The sequence below is a fragment of the Sminthopsis crassicaudata genome, chromosome 6 (genome assembly GCF_048593235.1).
Source record: "Sminthopsis crassicaudata isolate SCR6 chromosome 6, ASM4859323v1, whole genome shotgun sequence".
Lineage (NCBI taxonomy): Eukaryota > Metazoa > Chordata > Mammalia > Dasyuromorphia > Dasyuridae > Sminthopsis > Sminthopsis crassicaudata.
In genome coordinates this window covers 105,269,424-105,284,862 of record NC_133622.1, presented here as the reverse complement: position 1 = coordinate 105,284,862, position 15,439 = coordinate 105,269,424, and the positions used below count along the sequence as shown (strand labels likewise).

At 34.3% G+C, this 15,439-nt stretch overlaps 1 protein-coding gene across 5 annotated transcripts in view; it reads left to right on the top strand.

Annotated features, from left to right (window-relative positions):
• The window catches only part of IRF2 (interferon regulatory factor 2), a 126,569-nt gene that overhangs the window by 61,352 nt on the left and 49,778 nt on the right, over positions 1-15,439 (top strand). For all 5 annotated transcript variants that reach the window (XM_074273497.1, XM_074273496.1, XM_074273498.1 and 2 more), the window contains one exon: positions 11,655-11,746. In XM_074273497.1, coding sequence (XP_074129598.1) covers positions 11,660-11,746 — 87 coding nt within the window. In that variant the 5' untranslated portion in view covers positions 11,655-11,659. The remainder of the gene's footprint in view (positions 1-11,654; positions 11,747-15,439) is intronic.

The window sequence follows — 15,439 nt, the reverse complement described above, 5'->3', positions numbered from 1 at the left end:
GTTTATTGCATTATCTAATTCAATCCTCTTATTATGCTGCTGGGAATGGCAAAAAAAAGGAAAGAGAAGTTACTCAAAGTAATAAAACTAGTTAATGACAGCCCCGGGAAAACCAAACAAAAGAAAATCTTGTCTCCTTCATCCTAATCCAGTCTAAATTGCATTGCTTTTTGGTATTTATCCTTCAAAATATTATTTCATTTTAGACCAGTAAATATATTTGTTGAGAATATTTAAGCATTTCAGTATATTTCTGGCACATTAATTATATATTGACTTTTGCAGTTAGTATTAAAGTATATTGATGTTGAATTTTGCTGGTTACATTCTAATCTAAAAATAGCTTTTCTGGTTTAATCAGTCATAAGTTATGCCAAATTACTACCTTCTCTTCAGCAATTCAAGTAGAAGGAAATGATCTCACTCACCAGATGCTTATCTTTTTACTTTCTATAAGTTGGCGAAAAAAAAAAAAGCAAAACTGATTTGATAAAAGGAGGTAAAGTGCCTGGCACATGAGTGGTGGAAATTATACTGTGTTGAATGACCCTTGTCCTTATGGAAGATGCAGACTTTGTACTCTACTGCTTTTTATCTCCATTTTAAAATCTTGATATAGTGTCTTTTTATAGATCTGCTAATAAAACCCCATCTTCATGAGTTCAAATACAGCCTCAGATAGTTACTATCTGGGTGAGCCTGGGCAAGTCACTTAACTCTGTTTGCCTCAGTTTCCTCTTTTATAAAATGATGTAGAGAAGGAAATGGCATAACGTGCTTCAGTATCTTTGCCAAGGAATGCCCAAATGGGGTCAAGAAGAGTTGCATATTACTAAAATGACTGAACAACAACAACAAAGGACCCAAAAGCTTGTCAGTGGGCATGGCTGAAGGGGCATTTGATGATATAAAAAAAAAGGATTTTATCTCTATCTCTGCCTTAATGCTTTTGGAGCTGCAAAAAGTTTTATGTTACTAGAACATGCATGATCAACTGATACTACTCTTGCATTCTTTGCACTGTCCTTAATAGTCACCAGCCCTGCACACTCTTCTCCAGCAAAAAAAAAAAAAATATGAACTGAGGCAGAAAATATATAACTATGATCTGGAGAAATGAGCTTCTTGTGATCAAAATCCTAATTGAAGCATGGAAGCACCATTTCAGGGGGATTTCCCCTATTGTTGTCCACTTGGAGAACTCTCACACTGCATAGCAGGCAGTTCAGTTAGTGCAAAGTCTGTGCAGCCTATTTGGTGAATTCAAGCATTTGTGTGATTTGCATTAGTGACCTCATTTGCAACAAAGCATCTTCATGGTTATGTGCAGTAAAGAAAATAATGTTATGTTGTAAAAAAGAGAAAAATATTATTTTTTAAACTTAATAGTATTTAATTTTTTTCAATTACATGTAAAGATAGTCTTCAATATTCATTTTTTGAAGATTTTTGAATTCCAAATTTTTCTCCCTCCGTCCCTTCCTTTCCCTCCCCTTAAGATATTGAGCAGTCTGTTATAGGTTATACATGTACAATCATTTTAAATATATTACTACATTAATTATGTTGTGAAAGAGAAATCAGAAAAGGAAAAAAATATAGGAAAGAAAAAAACAGAAAGTGAACATAAGTATGCTTTGATCTGAATTCTGTCTCCATAGTTCTTTCTCTGGATGTGGATAGCATTTTCCATCACAAGTGTACTGGAACTGTCTTAGATCACTGTTGTTGAGAAGAGCTAAATCTATTATAGTTGACCATCACATAATATTGCTGTTATTATGTACAATATTCTCCTGGTTCTGCTCACTTCACTCAGCATTAATTCATATTAGTCTTTCCAAATTTTTCTGAAATCTTCCTACTTGCCATTTTTATAGAAATGTATTTCTTTACATTCTTATATCACAATTTGTTCAACCATTCCCCAATTGATGGACATTCTCTCAATTTCTAATTCCTTGCTACCACAAAAAGAACTTCTACATGTAGATCCAAAAAAAGTATCTTTAAAAGTGTTTGTGAATCTGCTCCAGAAAGTGCTAACATTTCAAGTACACAATGAAAAGTGGCTAATTTGTGAGTAAATGAGATGGTCACTCCTTCATTCTCTCCTGGGTTCATGGGGCAAACAATCATTCCTCTACCTTCAACTATCCCAGTTAACAGCAAACTGCCCCATGTAGGAGTTCAGAGTCTGGGCAAGAACTGGAACATGTCTTTTTAACGGGGACATAGTGCTGAAAGGAATATTCCCCTATTGCCCCTTTTCCTTTTTCACCTTTAGTTTCTTCTGACATTGCTGCCCCCGCCCTTCCTCTGCATTGCTTATCATTTCCATAAAATGAATTCATGTAAGATGAAAATTGTATGGGTTATTGCATGGTTACTGTTTTAGGAAAAGTATGCATAGTAACAGAGTTAATGTTTTATTGTAAAGGATTGTTTGCAGAAAAGTCTTTTCAGCAGTCTTTACAGTTTTTGGTGATCACAGGAACCTAGCTGCTATAGATATAGCTGCTACAGAAACCTATTTGCTATAGGTTCAGTTATCAACATTTGAATTTTTTATTGTTATGCTCATCGTTTTCTAGGAATGGTACCGCCCCATTAAAATTAAAGATTGATTCCATGTTCTGTGACTTCCCCAATGGCAGACAGATGTCTGTAAAACCTGAACTTGGATACCCTAAGGATCATTCCATCAACAGGTTCTTTTTCTGATAATAAATCTTGGAGCTACTACATCTGAACCATATATTTTAGCAATAATTGACCTTATAGCAAGTGTGGGACTATTTTCACAGATACTTATATGCTCTTTCAGCATATAATGTTTATACTTCTATAGCCTTCCATATCCAATGGGGTATATATACTACCTACCCTTTTTTTCTTGTTTATGTGTCTTCTGAAAAAGTTTGTGAGAAGTGTCTACTTTTGTCATAGCAGTCCACTGGTGAGGTTCTGGGTGTTAAATGACATGTCCATATCATATAGGTAATAAGCCTTAGATTTGAACTTGAATATCCTCTTAAATATGTACTTAGTATGCCTAGGATCCAGTGGGGATGACAATCTGGAATGTTTTAACTCTAGACAACTTCCATCTTTCCTTGGTTGGTAATAATATTAGGGGGATTTCTCTCTCTCTCTATTTTCACAGATACTTATATGCTCTTTCAGCATATAATGTTTATACTTCTATAGCCTTCCATATCCAATGGGGTATATATACTACCTACCCTTTTTTTCTTGTTTATGTGTCTTCTGAAAAAGTTTGTGAGAAGTGTCTACTTTTGTCATAGCAGTCCACTGGTGAGGTTCTGGGTGTTAAATGACATGTCCATATCATATAGGTAATAAGCCTTAGATTTGAACTTGAATATCCTCTTAAATATGTACTTAGTATGCCTAGGATCCAGTGGGGATGACAATCTGGAATGTTTTAACTCTAGACAACTTCCATCTTTCCTTGGTTGGTAATAATATTAGGGGGATTTCTCTCTCTCTCTCTCTCTCTCTCTCTCTCTCTCTCTCTCTCTCTCTCTCTCTCTCTGTGTGTGTGTGTGTGTGTGTGTGTGTGTGTGTGTCTGTCTGTCTGTCTGTCTGTCTGTCTCTGTATGTGTGACACAGAGATCATTTTATAGTATTTTAATTCAAAGAATTAAAACCTTTCTGGTCATTTCTGGTCATGCACTAATGCCTCAAAGCTGACTGTCTTATTGAAATAAATGGATTTTTATCCTTCTGTCTTAAAAGACATATAAAGAATTAACTTCATGTCACTGCTTAAGTGTAGTTCGAAATTAAGTACAAATTTTAATTGAGTCAAGTGGATTTTTCAAAGAGGATTATTTTCTGTTTGTGCTGGTCTTTTCTATTAATATATAAACTAAGATAAGTAAAGAATTCGCTTTGTATTCAGAAGGATGTCAGAATCAGGTTATGAAGGAAAATTCACTTCTGAAATGCATAAACCAATATACAATAAGGACTTTAAGAAACATTTGTTCTTTTCAAGTATGTGAGAAATCAATGTTATCGTTCAATGTTGGTTTTCATTTGTGAACTCTTCTAAGAGCATTCTTTTTTTTTTTTTTTTTTTTGCAAAAGTTCAAACAATGTTAATATTGTTACTGTAGAACTTAAATCTTTCAGCATTTTTCTTTAAAAATTTTTGTAACGACACCAAGGAAATAACTAATTTTCTAGTCATTAATAGATGTGAAAAATGTCCTGTAACACTAACACATGCTATATACACAAGAACACTTTCATTTAAAAATCTTATTTAATATTTTATTTTTCTCAATTGCATGTAGAGACAATTTTTAACATTTATTTTTTAGATTTTGAGTTCCAAATTCTCTCCCTCTGATCCACTGCCTACCTTCTCTCTTGAGAAGACAAGCAATTTCACAGGGATTCTGGTAGCCACCTACAGTCAAGCCGTACCTGAAAAATAACCCCTTCTATAACACACTTGACAAGTGGAAGTTAGGACTTCCAACAATTCCTGCCCCACATAAAAGTGCCTTTTAAGCAAGCCCCATTGTAATATTAGGTTGCCATCTGAAATATCATCCAACTTATTTCAGGAAATCTTATCTCAACCCTGTTGTCCAATTTAAAAGTTTATTCATATTTGAGTTATTAGCCTGGTTAGTCAAGAAGATTCATTTTAGAGAATAGTAGAAGAAAAAAATAGGAAAAATAGGTTTGGAGTATAAAAAGCCTTAAAATGCACTTCACTCTTGCCTTCCTGTTATCCCTTTCTCTGGCCCTATACTGCCCAGACCAGTCTGCTCTACTGCTCAATTCAATAAACATTTATTAAGCACCCACTATGTGCTAGTCATTGTGCTAAATTTACAATTTAATGGGAGAAGCTAGCATTCAAAATGAAGCTGGAAAGTGGGCAAGGAGAACACCTTGAAGTAGTCAGCCCAAGGCATCTGAGAGTGAATAGCCAGCATAGGAATAAAGAATGAGTTGGAATCAGTTCCATTTATTTGCTACACCTAGCGAAAGAACTCTGGGAAATGAGTGTGAACCACTACATAGCATTTCCAATCCCTCTGTTTTTGTCTGCTTACATTTTTGATTTCCTTTTCAGGTTAATTTTACGTTATTTCAAAGTCCAATTCTTCTTGTGCAGCAAAATATCTGTATGGACATGTATACATATATTGTATTTAACATATACTTTAACATAATTAATATGTATTGGTCTACCTGCCATGGGCGGGGGAGGGGGGGAGATGAGGGGAAGGTGGGGAAAAGTTGGAACAGAAGGTTTTGCAAGGGTCAATGCTGAAAAAAATTACCTATGCATATATCTTGTAAATAAAAAGCTATTAAAAAAAAAAAAAAGAATGAGTTGGAAAGTCCAGTTCTGACCTTTATGAAGGAAAGGAATGTACTTCTCCATCCCCCAGCCTTCCAGTCAGAAGAGAGACGAAACTAAGAGATTTGGGAAGGTATTGAGGGTCCAAAACTGAGTTAAACAGCAAGATGAAATTTTAGGTGATCTGCTCATCCTGGAAGGGACATCTTGTTCTTTGGTATTGAAATCAAGCAGAGAGGTGCCAGCTAAGAGGCACTATCTTTATTCTGATAACATGGAGGACCATCACAGTTTACCACCTTTTCTGCTCCTGCATCCTGACATTCTCTAAACCTTAACATCTGCCTTGTCTCTAAGCCCTATAGACTCCAATGCACTATCACCTGACCTATCCATGTAACTTAAAAACTGCCTAGCTTTTGCCATCCACCCCACTGCCTCAGAATCCTTAGGTGTTCTGGATATATAGATATAATTATAGATTTTTATTTTCAATATATATATATATACATGAATAATTTTTGACATTCACCCCTACAAAATGCTATGTTCTAATTTTTCCCCTCATTTCCATCCCCTCTCCCAGTTGACAAGTGATCCAATATGTTAAACATGTGCAATTCCTCTATGCATATTTCCACAAATATGCTGCACAAGAAAAATCAGATTCAAAAGGAAAGAAAATGAGAAAGAAGATAAAATGCAAGCAAACAACAACAAAAAGAGTGAAAATACTATACATTCAGTTCCTCTCACTAGGTGTAGATGGCTTTCTTCATCACAAGACCATTAGAATTGGTCCGAATCACCTCATTGTTGATGAGAGCCATGTTCATCAGAATTAATCGTCATATAATCTTGTTGTTGCCATATATAATGATCTTCTGGTTCTGCTCATTTCCCTTAGCATCTTCTGGATATTTTCATCCATCCCATAGCTGAAACTCTCTTTTATATCCTGTCTCCTTCAGCTGGAGTGTGCACTTCTTGAAGGCAGAGACTGGTTTCTTTTCTCTGATGCTTCCTATGCTTGATACATAGTAAACACTTAACAATACATTTTAATTCATCCAGCCAAGGAATTTTTATGGCTAACTGTTAAAGGATTTCTGAACAGGGAAATGATGTGCTTAAACATTGATTTAGAAAGATTAATTTACCAGTCATGTGCAAGAAAAATGGAAAAGAAATGACTATAGGGGGCTATTACAGTATTTACACATGAAATAATATGGGGCTGAATTAAGGCAATAGAAATGAGAGGCTTTATAAAAAAAAAAAAAAAAAAAAAAAAAGATAGAACTTGGTGCCTAATTTCCAGCTTGTTAGATTGCATGGTATAATAGATAAAATAGGTCTGATACAATAAGTTCATTTGGTCAGAAAATGTTATTTATGCACAGGAAATAGTGTGGATGAATCAGCAAATAGCACTACTCAGGATGCCTTGATTTAATAATCTTATTTATGAGAAGGTAAAAACATAGGATTTGGAATTGAAGGGAACCTAAAAAATCTTTTAGTCTTGTTTCTCATTTTAAATTGTGGGAAGCAGACACACAGAAGTATCAAATAATTTTTGAGGTCACACAGTTAATAAGTAGGAAAGGCAGGATTTAAATCCAAGACTTTTGGCTCCAAATTTTTCTGTTCCACCAACCTTATTTTCCAACACATTAAACTTCACTTGGCATTTCAAATTAAATCAGCTCAAAGCATATCATCACTATACTTTTATTCACTTAACTCCCAAGGTTGTGAGAATCAAAGAAGTTAACATGTATAAAACTTTGCAAACTTTAAGGTTCTATATGAATTTGTGATTTATTGTCATTGTTATTATTGATAACAGTGGTACCAAAAATATTATTTCAGTGAATAAACACTTATTAATAGAAACAAAAATGTCATTCAGTTAGGTAAAAGATAAAAGATAGTCCTCAAAGAGCTTATACTCTTCCTTACAGAGTGCTTAACATGAAACTCTGTAGCAAGAGACACCAATTTTCACATATGGCCAGGGTGTGGGTTTGTTTATGCTTGATTCTGCTGGTTTATTACAAGGGAACTTTTTTTAAAAATGGGAAGGATTGTTGGGAGGACAAAAGTGGGCTAGTGATAGCAGTGCTGGGGGGAAAATAGAAGAAATATTAGAGGGTAATGAAACTTTTTTTGCATGCCAGAAGATGAGAAAATATATTTAGAACAAAATAAAGACAAATAGGACAGTTTTTGCAATAGGTTGAATTTATTTTATATATATATATATATATATATATATATATATATATATATATATATATGTTTGTGTGTGTATGTATGTATGTATATGTAAATATATATATTTGTATATATATATATATATTTGAAAAAAGAATCTAAGTAAATTTAATGAAGACTTGCAGATTCCTATCCAATTTTATTATTCTGTTCTTTGTATTTGTTGATGTCAAGTATAGATTAAGAAACATTTCAAAATTAAATAAAATTAAGTCTAAATAACAAATGAAATATTTCATAGAGTGTTGCTATGAAATATTTATTTCCCTCCTCAAGACTTCCACACTTTCCCCCTTTCTCCTTTAACTCTTATTTATCTGGGAAAACTGAAGCTGACACAAGCTCTTCTTCCCATTTTCTTTTCAGAACTCTGATATAATATCCCATACTCTCTTCTCTTTTTCCCCAAACTCTGACAAATGATTGGCTCTTCATCTTGCGCACAGATCTAGCCCTATAGCTTTGGTATTCAGTCACCTTTAGAGGTTACCTATTTCTTCTGGGATAAAATGTAAATCCTGTTTAGCTTTGAAAGTCCTTCACAACCTGGCCTCACCAGATCTTTCCAGGTTCACTGGACATTTCTCTTCTTCTCACATGGCTGTAGGCCAATACAAGTTATTTTGGGGGGAATGTTGAGTAGTCCTATTGGTTTGAAGAGGTTGCTTTTGGAATAGATTAATGAAAAATAATGCTAAAAATTAAGCTTGAGCCACAAATCTAGCATGTGAGGGATAATCTCCACTATATCTTTAATTTAATATTGATGAGGAGAAATTAAGGCTCTAACCTGAGATGGATCAGCTCTTTTTCTGGTGGTCTGATTACCTCTCTCTCCTTCCCCAAAGTAACCAAGGGCAGGTCCGGATAGCCGAATGAATTCACTGTTAATGCTGTCTTAAAACAAAGTCTTTATTGATAGTAAAGGGATAGACAGACATTTAGTCTCTAGGAAGGCCAAGCTGCCTGGCAAGGGAACGCCAGTTGGCGGGCACAAGGCCAGGACACTGAGTGCGAGGTTTACATTTTTAGAACTTCATTTTATACATAACCAGGGTCATAAAACAACATTTGCATAGAGATGTTATCCAAGAGGTTCCAGAGGTATTTGTAAATAAGATAGGAATTTCTCTTAATCATTTGTATCTCAAGTTATCTCCTTTAACCTCTTCCAAGACAAGAATTTCCTATCTTGGGCTATCTCTTTTTGACCTTATCAATATGACCTTTTAAATGGCTTCATATTAGACTTTTAAGCTTAGTATGTATTGATTGAGATCCTTTGTAAGAAGAGAAGCAGGTGTTCTTGATAATATTATTGGGAATCCAGGATGTCAAATGTACATCTCTTATCTGAATCCAACTCTTACATCTAGACTTGAAAATTGGTTTGATGAAAAGGAATGAATGAATTGACAAAGTATTTATTAAATATCTGCCCCACTATATGCTAGACAGGAGTAGTGCAGGAGTGAAAGACAACAATTTCTTCTCTAAAGTTACTTACATTCCGATGGAGGAAACCACAAATATAAGGGAGCAATATCCAGGGAAGGGTATTTTGGTTTAGAGAGTTACCAGTTGCTGTTACAGAGATTTGGGTGCATGAGATGTCAGTTATATTCTGGTGCGGGACCAAGTAGTGATTTAGATGTCTTTGTATTCCTTTATTTATCAGTCAATTTAGTTTAACCCTAAAGGCAGCTGAATGAGTTAACTTTTTGTAAAGGAAAGGGAAGAAAATTATCTGAAGTATGTTAATCTTATTTACCTTCTTCATTGAACTTGGTGAAAAGCAAATCAGGCATCATCTTTGCCTTTATTTCTTGGGTTAGATTTTATTACTCAGGCATTCACTTGATTTGTGATTTCATCAATGTGGGAACTTCACCTAATGATGCAGATTACAATTCATCTACTGTTTATGCAAATCTTTTCCATGTCTTCCAAGAAATCTGCAATAGGGGGTTCACTTAATGTGTTTGGGACCTTCCTCTCATTCCTGTGACTTCATGTGGATATTAACAAAGCATAAGGGCTACCCACTAGTCCACATTTTCTATATGAATGATTCATCTTTGTTTTTTATACACCTCTCTGATGAATTTCTTAATACATCTCTGCTCTTTCATCATTTCTTGCCTATAATGTGTTAAAAGCATGCTCATTTTTACCCTGAGTGGAGACAGGATGAATGATAGAATGCACAGAAATCAAGAATGTACTTGTAAATACCCACTAGTTATTGAAAGTAGATCAGGATTGGCTACCTGGAAAGGTATTTTAGAAAAGAATTTTAGAAAGAAGAATTGTGTTGACTGACTGAAGAGAATTTCTAGGCATAAAATAATTTGAAATTAAAATATGATAAAAGAGTAAAAGGAACAGACAGGGAATGTTTGATTAAAGACAAAGGGTGATTTAGGGGGGGAGTAGGATGTGATTTTTAAAAAAAGGACAGAATATTAGAGAACATGGAAAGTGGACATACAATTTTTATATGGATATATAATTGAATTAAGGGAAAATAGCATTTATGTAGCACCTACTATGTTCTAGGAAGTATGTTAAGTGCTGGGAATACAAATACAAAGAGACATTCCTTGATCTCAAAGTATATTTGTATTGTAATAGAGGAAACTCTCTCTTTCTCTGAAATGCATGAGTGTGTGTATATACATACACATACATATTTATATATAATGTATGTATATAATATGTATAAATATACATATATATGCATATATGAAACCAAAAGAGAATGATACATAGATATGTGTCAATATATTTATGTAGAGATTGATATATGATAGATATATCTATAGATATCAACATATATATATATGTATATATAGATTGTAATATTGATAAATCAGTCTCTATCTTTATTTTGTTACCTATATATTGATTTCTATCAATCTTTTTCTCTTCTTCCCTTATCTCTCTATGGGATGAAGAAAGAAAGGAATATTGGTCTGGGGATATACAGGGCTTATAAGTGGATTAATAGGTCCAAAAGTTGACATGCCTTTTCTGGTAGCAATCATCAGGTTGATTTGGCTGCTATTCCCAGAATAAACGGAAGAACAATAACAAAAACAGGGGAAGAGGTAACAAAGGAGAGGCTGGGAGCAGATAACAACTTGTCCAGGTAGACTTAAGTCTTTAGGAAGATTACCAGGCAGGATTTGGCCTGTAATTGACTAGATCCATTATTTAGAAGTATTTTATATATTATTTTGTTCCTATATAATGGCAAATCAATGAAGGGACATGTGAGAATTTTATTTATATATACATGTACACACACACACACACATATATACATACATACATACATATATATATATATATAGAGAGAGAGAGAAAGAGAGAGAGAGAGAGAGAGAGAGAAGAGAGAGAGAGAGAGAGAGAGAGAGAGAGAGAGAGAGAGAGAGAGAGAGAGAGTATATGAAATCTGGCCTTAGGTTCTTTGACCTTAGACAGAGAATATTTTTCATAATAGCATGCTATTGTATTAATTATTATTATGTCCCTTCTCAACCCAATTATGTCTTTAATGGTCAATCTCATTCTTGGGAGTATGGAATGGGATATTTTAAAAATTCTGTTCCATTGACTGATTATCTAGTATAAAACACATGCTAAGTGTCTCAAATTATATCTGTGTGATGATGGGTATGTCTCAAGAGATATGAATAGATTGGTTCTGGGAGATTTTTTTTTTTGCCATCTAAGCATCTATCCTTAGGGGGATTGAGCTGGCAATTTCACATGACAATTGATATAAAATGAAGCAGGAGGAACTCTCCTCTCTCCTAGGCAAGGAAGAGGTGCGTTTTGAGCATGAAATGAAAGATAAATGAATACCTCCAAGATAAAGAGCCTGAATTTACTCCACCACCCAAATTATACATTAGAACACAGAGGTAGAGATCAGAGAAGAAGGCAGAACTTTTTTGTGTAACTGTGAATCCTGCTGCAAAACCATCTAAATGTGGTCTTTTTTCCTTCTTTAAAAAAGGAACTATGCCGGTGGAAAGGATGCGAATGCGCCCATGGCTAGAAGAACAAATAAACTCTAATACAATACCAGGGCTAAAGTGGTTAAGTAAGGTAAGCTGGTTGTTTCTCTGTGTGTGGGAGGGTACATATGTTTGTGTGAGCTTATTATACATATGGTCAGAAGAAAATCAGAGGAAGGTTGATGTCCACATTCTAAGATAAGAGACAAAGTCAAATGCTTGCCTATTTCAAACACAGAAAGTTATTAGACATACAGGACTTGCTGTGATTGTTTTTTTAAAAACTAATTTGAGCTTCTTAGCCTTGGAATGGCATTTTTATTAATTTGTGTTTCTTTATAGCTTAGACTCTTTCCCTCCCTTTTTGCATTTCTTATCATCCTTCTGATGCTTCTTTTCTCCATGTCCTTTACTACCAGAGTATACTTTTTGAGACAGAAAAGATGACAAAGGGCTTCTGTAGGATTTCAAAGTAGAGAGAGACCTTAAGATTTCTTCAGAATTTTATACCTTAAATTAATATTAACTTAAGTAACATTGGACAATATTATTTTACCAGTAGGGAAACTGAGACCCAGAGATAAAGCAACTCATTCAAAATGCTCAGTGACAGAACAAATTCAATACCAATTTTCTGAATCTAAATCCAAGAGTGTTTCCACCATATCGTGCTACTTCACCATTGTATCCCTAAGGAATGGTTTCTGCTTGAATTGACTGTAAGCCAGATTTGAAACAGGGCATCTTTTGCTTGGAGATAGTACTCTTCTTTGTGACTGATTGTTTGAAATTAAAAATATATATATATTGGAACCAGGGCACATGGTCTGTGGTTCTATGATTTAAAAGGTACTTGAGTTATATAAGCTTCTGACTTTGACCAGGAAGCATCCCCAGCAGTAGGTATTGTTAATGGTATGCCACTGGTTAATTCTGCTTCTGGTTAGGATGGGACTTTTTTTTTCCTGTTTTAACTGGCTAGGGACCTTTCCTTGTTAGGTTTTTAATAGCCTTAAAGTCACCCAATAGAGCATTATTTAGTAGTTTAATTAAGGTAGTGTCCTCATTATCCTAATTTTTATGATTAATGAAGTTCTCAAAGACTTAGAATTATAGAATTTAAGGGTACAAGGAAACCTAGTGATCATCTAATCCAGACCTTTCATTTTACAGATGAGAAAATAGAGATATACAAGGGTTATGGATCACATAGATAGTGAATAGAAAAGCTGAGATTTCAATTCAGGGCTTTGGGGGGGGGTTCTATTTTAGTCAGTCACTAAGCATTTGTTGAAAACCTACTATATGCCAGGCACTGTGCTAAGTACTGGAGATACAAAAAGAGGTAAAAAAAACAAACAAACAAACAAAAAAAACAATCCCTTCCTGAAAAAGCTCACAATCTAATGGAAAATTTCATTGTTCTTTTCACTGTAATCTAAGGTCTTATGTTGTATATATCAAGACTTCTTAATTTTTCCACTCCCAACTCTTTTTCACCCAAGATATTTTTACATGATCTCAAGTATATTGTTATATAGAATTGGTATACAAATCATACATTTAATTGATAATAAGTCATAATTTTGTGACTTCCACATTCAATTACATCCTCCATATGGGGTCATAACCTGCAGTTTAAGAAACTGGGCTATAATGTACTATGTCACACAGTAAACGTTGCCCCCCCTTTTTTTTGAAACCCAAGGAGCCTTTAAATTCCAAATGAGTGGGTATAGTACCAGTTCATTTCTCCCCCACATTATATCTGTGCAAATTACAATTCTTTTTCTAAAAAAGAATGCCCATTTATTAATCATCTGAGGTTTATTAAAAGTACATATTAAATCAAGCAATTAATAAATGTTTATTGTACCGTTTCTTTATGCAGTGCCCTATGCGTATATGTTGGGAGTAAAAATATTCATTGTACTTCTGTTTATATGATTTTTAAATGAGAGGACTTGTTTTTAAATCCATAACTAAATCTAGTGGTCTCCAAATATGGGCTGACTAGGATAGAGTATAGTCGAACGACTGTTACGTCCTTTTTACTTGTTACTGTGTCTCTTTAAATTAGAGTAAATTGGGAAAATCAATTGAGGCAATCCATATAAAGTTTTTTAAACTTTGAAGTATAATGTAAGCATAAGTTGTTATCATTATATAGCTAGGTGACAAAGCAGAGAGAGCAATAGCCCTGGAGTATAGAAAATCTGACTTCAAATCTGGTCTCACTTACTAGCTATGTAACTTTGGGAAAGTCACCTAACCCTGCCTCAGTTTCCTCATCTGTATAATAGGGATAATAATAGCACAAGGTTGTGAGGATGAAATGAGATAATATTTGTAAAAGTGTTTAGCACTGACCTTGGCACGTTAGGTACTTAATAAATGCTTGTTCCCTTCCTTTTATCTAAAATTTTTAAAAAATTTTATTTATTTTATTCTTAAGAAACAAAATAAGCATTTCTGTAACCTCTAAGGTCTCTTCCATTCTAGTTCTATCATGCTACCTATGAGCCTCATTCCTTGAGAAGAATGAAAGGCTTGGGGGGAAGTGGGATAGGACTGAATAATGCTGACATAAACAGGATATTGTGAGCTTCTTTGTGGAGGAAAATTTTGTTTCTGTTATTGCCTTGTAAAATTGTGTGTGTGTGCTGTAGATATTTATGTGTGCATACACATGTTATATTTACATATGCCTTTATATGCATATATTTATGAATATAGAGAACATATATAAACCTTCATTTATCAGAAATCCATAGTTCCTTGTGCAATCCTCTTGTTCTTTTTTCATATATTCAAATATTTGTATTTGTTGATTATTTAGATTCCAATAGAAAATCTTACCCAAAAAATTAGGGGTTTTTTTGGGGGAAGATTTTCTTGACAAAAATTCTGGAGTGGTTTGACATTTCTTTCTTATTTTACAGATGAGGAAACTGAGTTAAAGTGGCTTAAGTGATTTGTTCAGGGATGCAAAGCTAGTAAATTTCTGCATTTAGATCTGAACTCAGGTCCTCCTTGACTTCAGTCTGGTGCTCTATTTGCCCCTTGGATCAAGTCTTGATTTCTCATCTGAGTCACTGGGAGTTAATCACTTCTGCTTCTGGCTCATTTTCCTTATCTGTAAAGTGAGAGGGCTAGATGGAGTGTAAAGTTCTTTTTGGTTGTTCCATTCTATGAGTCTGTGGATTTTCTTGCATTGTAGTTTTAAAGAAGAAAAATTTTCTTCCTTCTTTTATTTTTCAGCTGTCACTCTATTGTAATTGTGATCTTCTAATGTTTTATCTTTAATGGGCTTTGGCCCCAGCCAGTCGCTAGGAAAAGAGTAGCATTTGCTAAAACAGGGTCTGTTATTACTCTATTATTCTGACCTTGGGAGCTATTACAATGTGGGAGTGAGTTCAAGTCAATGAATATTTATTGAGCACCTTCAATGGGCAAGGTACCATGACTCATAGTCGAACTCTGTCTGTGTTTGCACATGGCTTGATGGACTCTACCCAAGGGCATAAAGTCATTTAGGGATGTTCAGAACCATCCAATCAATCTGCTCTGACTATTTACTCATGCAAATATCAGATTTCCTCAAACAGATTTGAACAGAATAAACAAAATAGTTAACTTGTTTGAAAGGAATTGTCAAATATTTAGTATTTTCTTTTGAAAATTAGGAGGAAGGTGGAAGAATGTATTTCCTTTCAGAGGTGCTCATTCTCTTTAGTTTTAGGTCGAGTTAAATGACTATTAAATGAAGGGTTCTTTTTTAAAC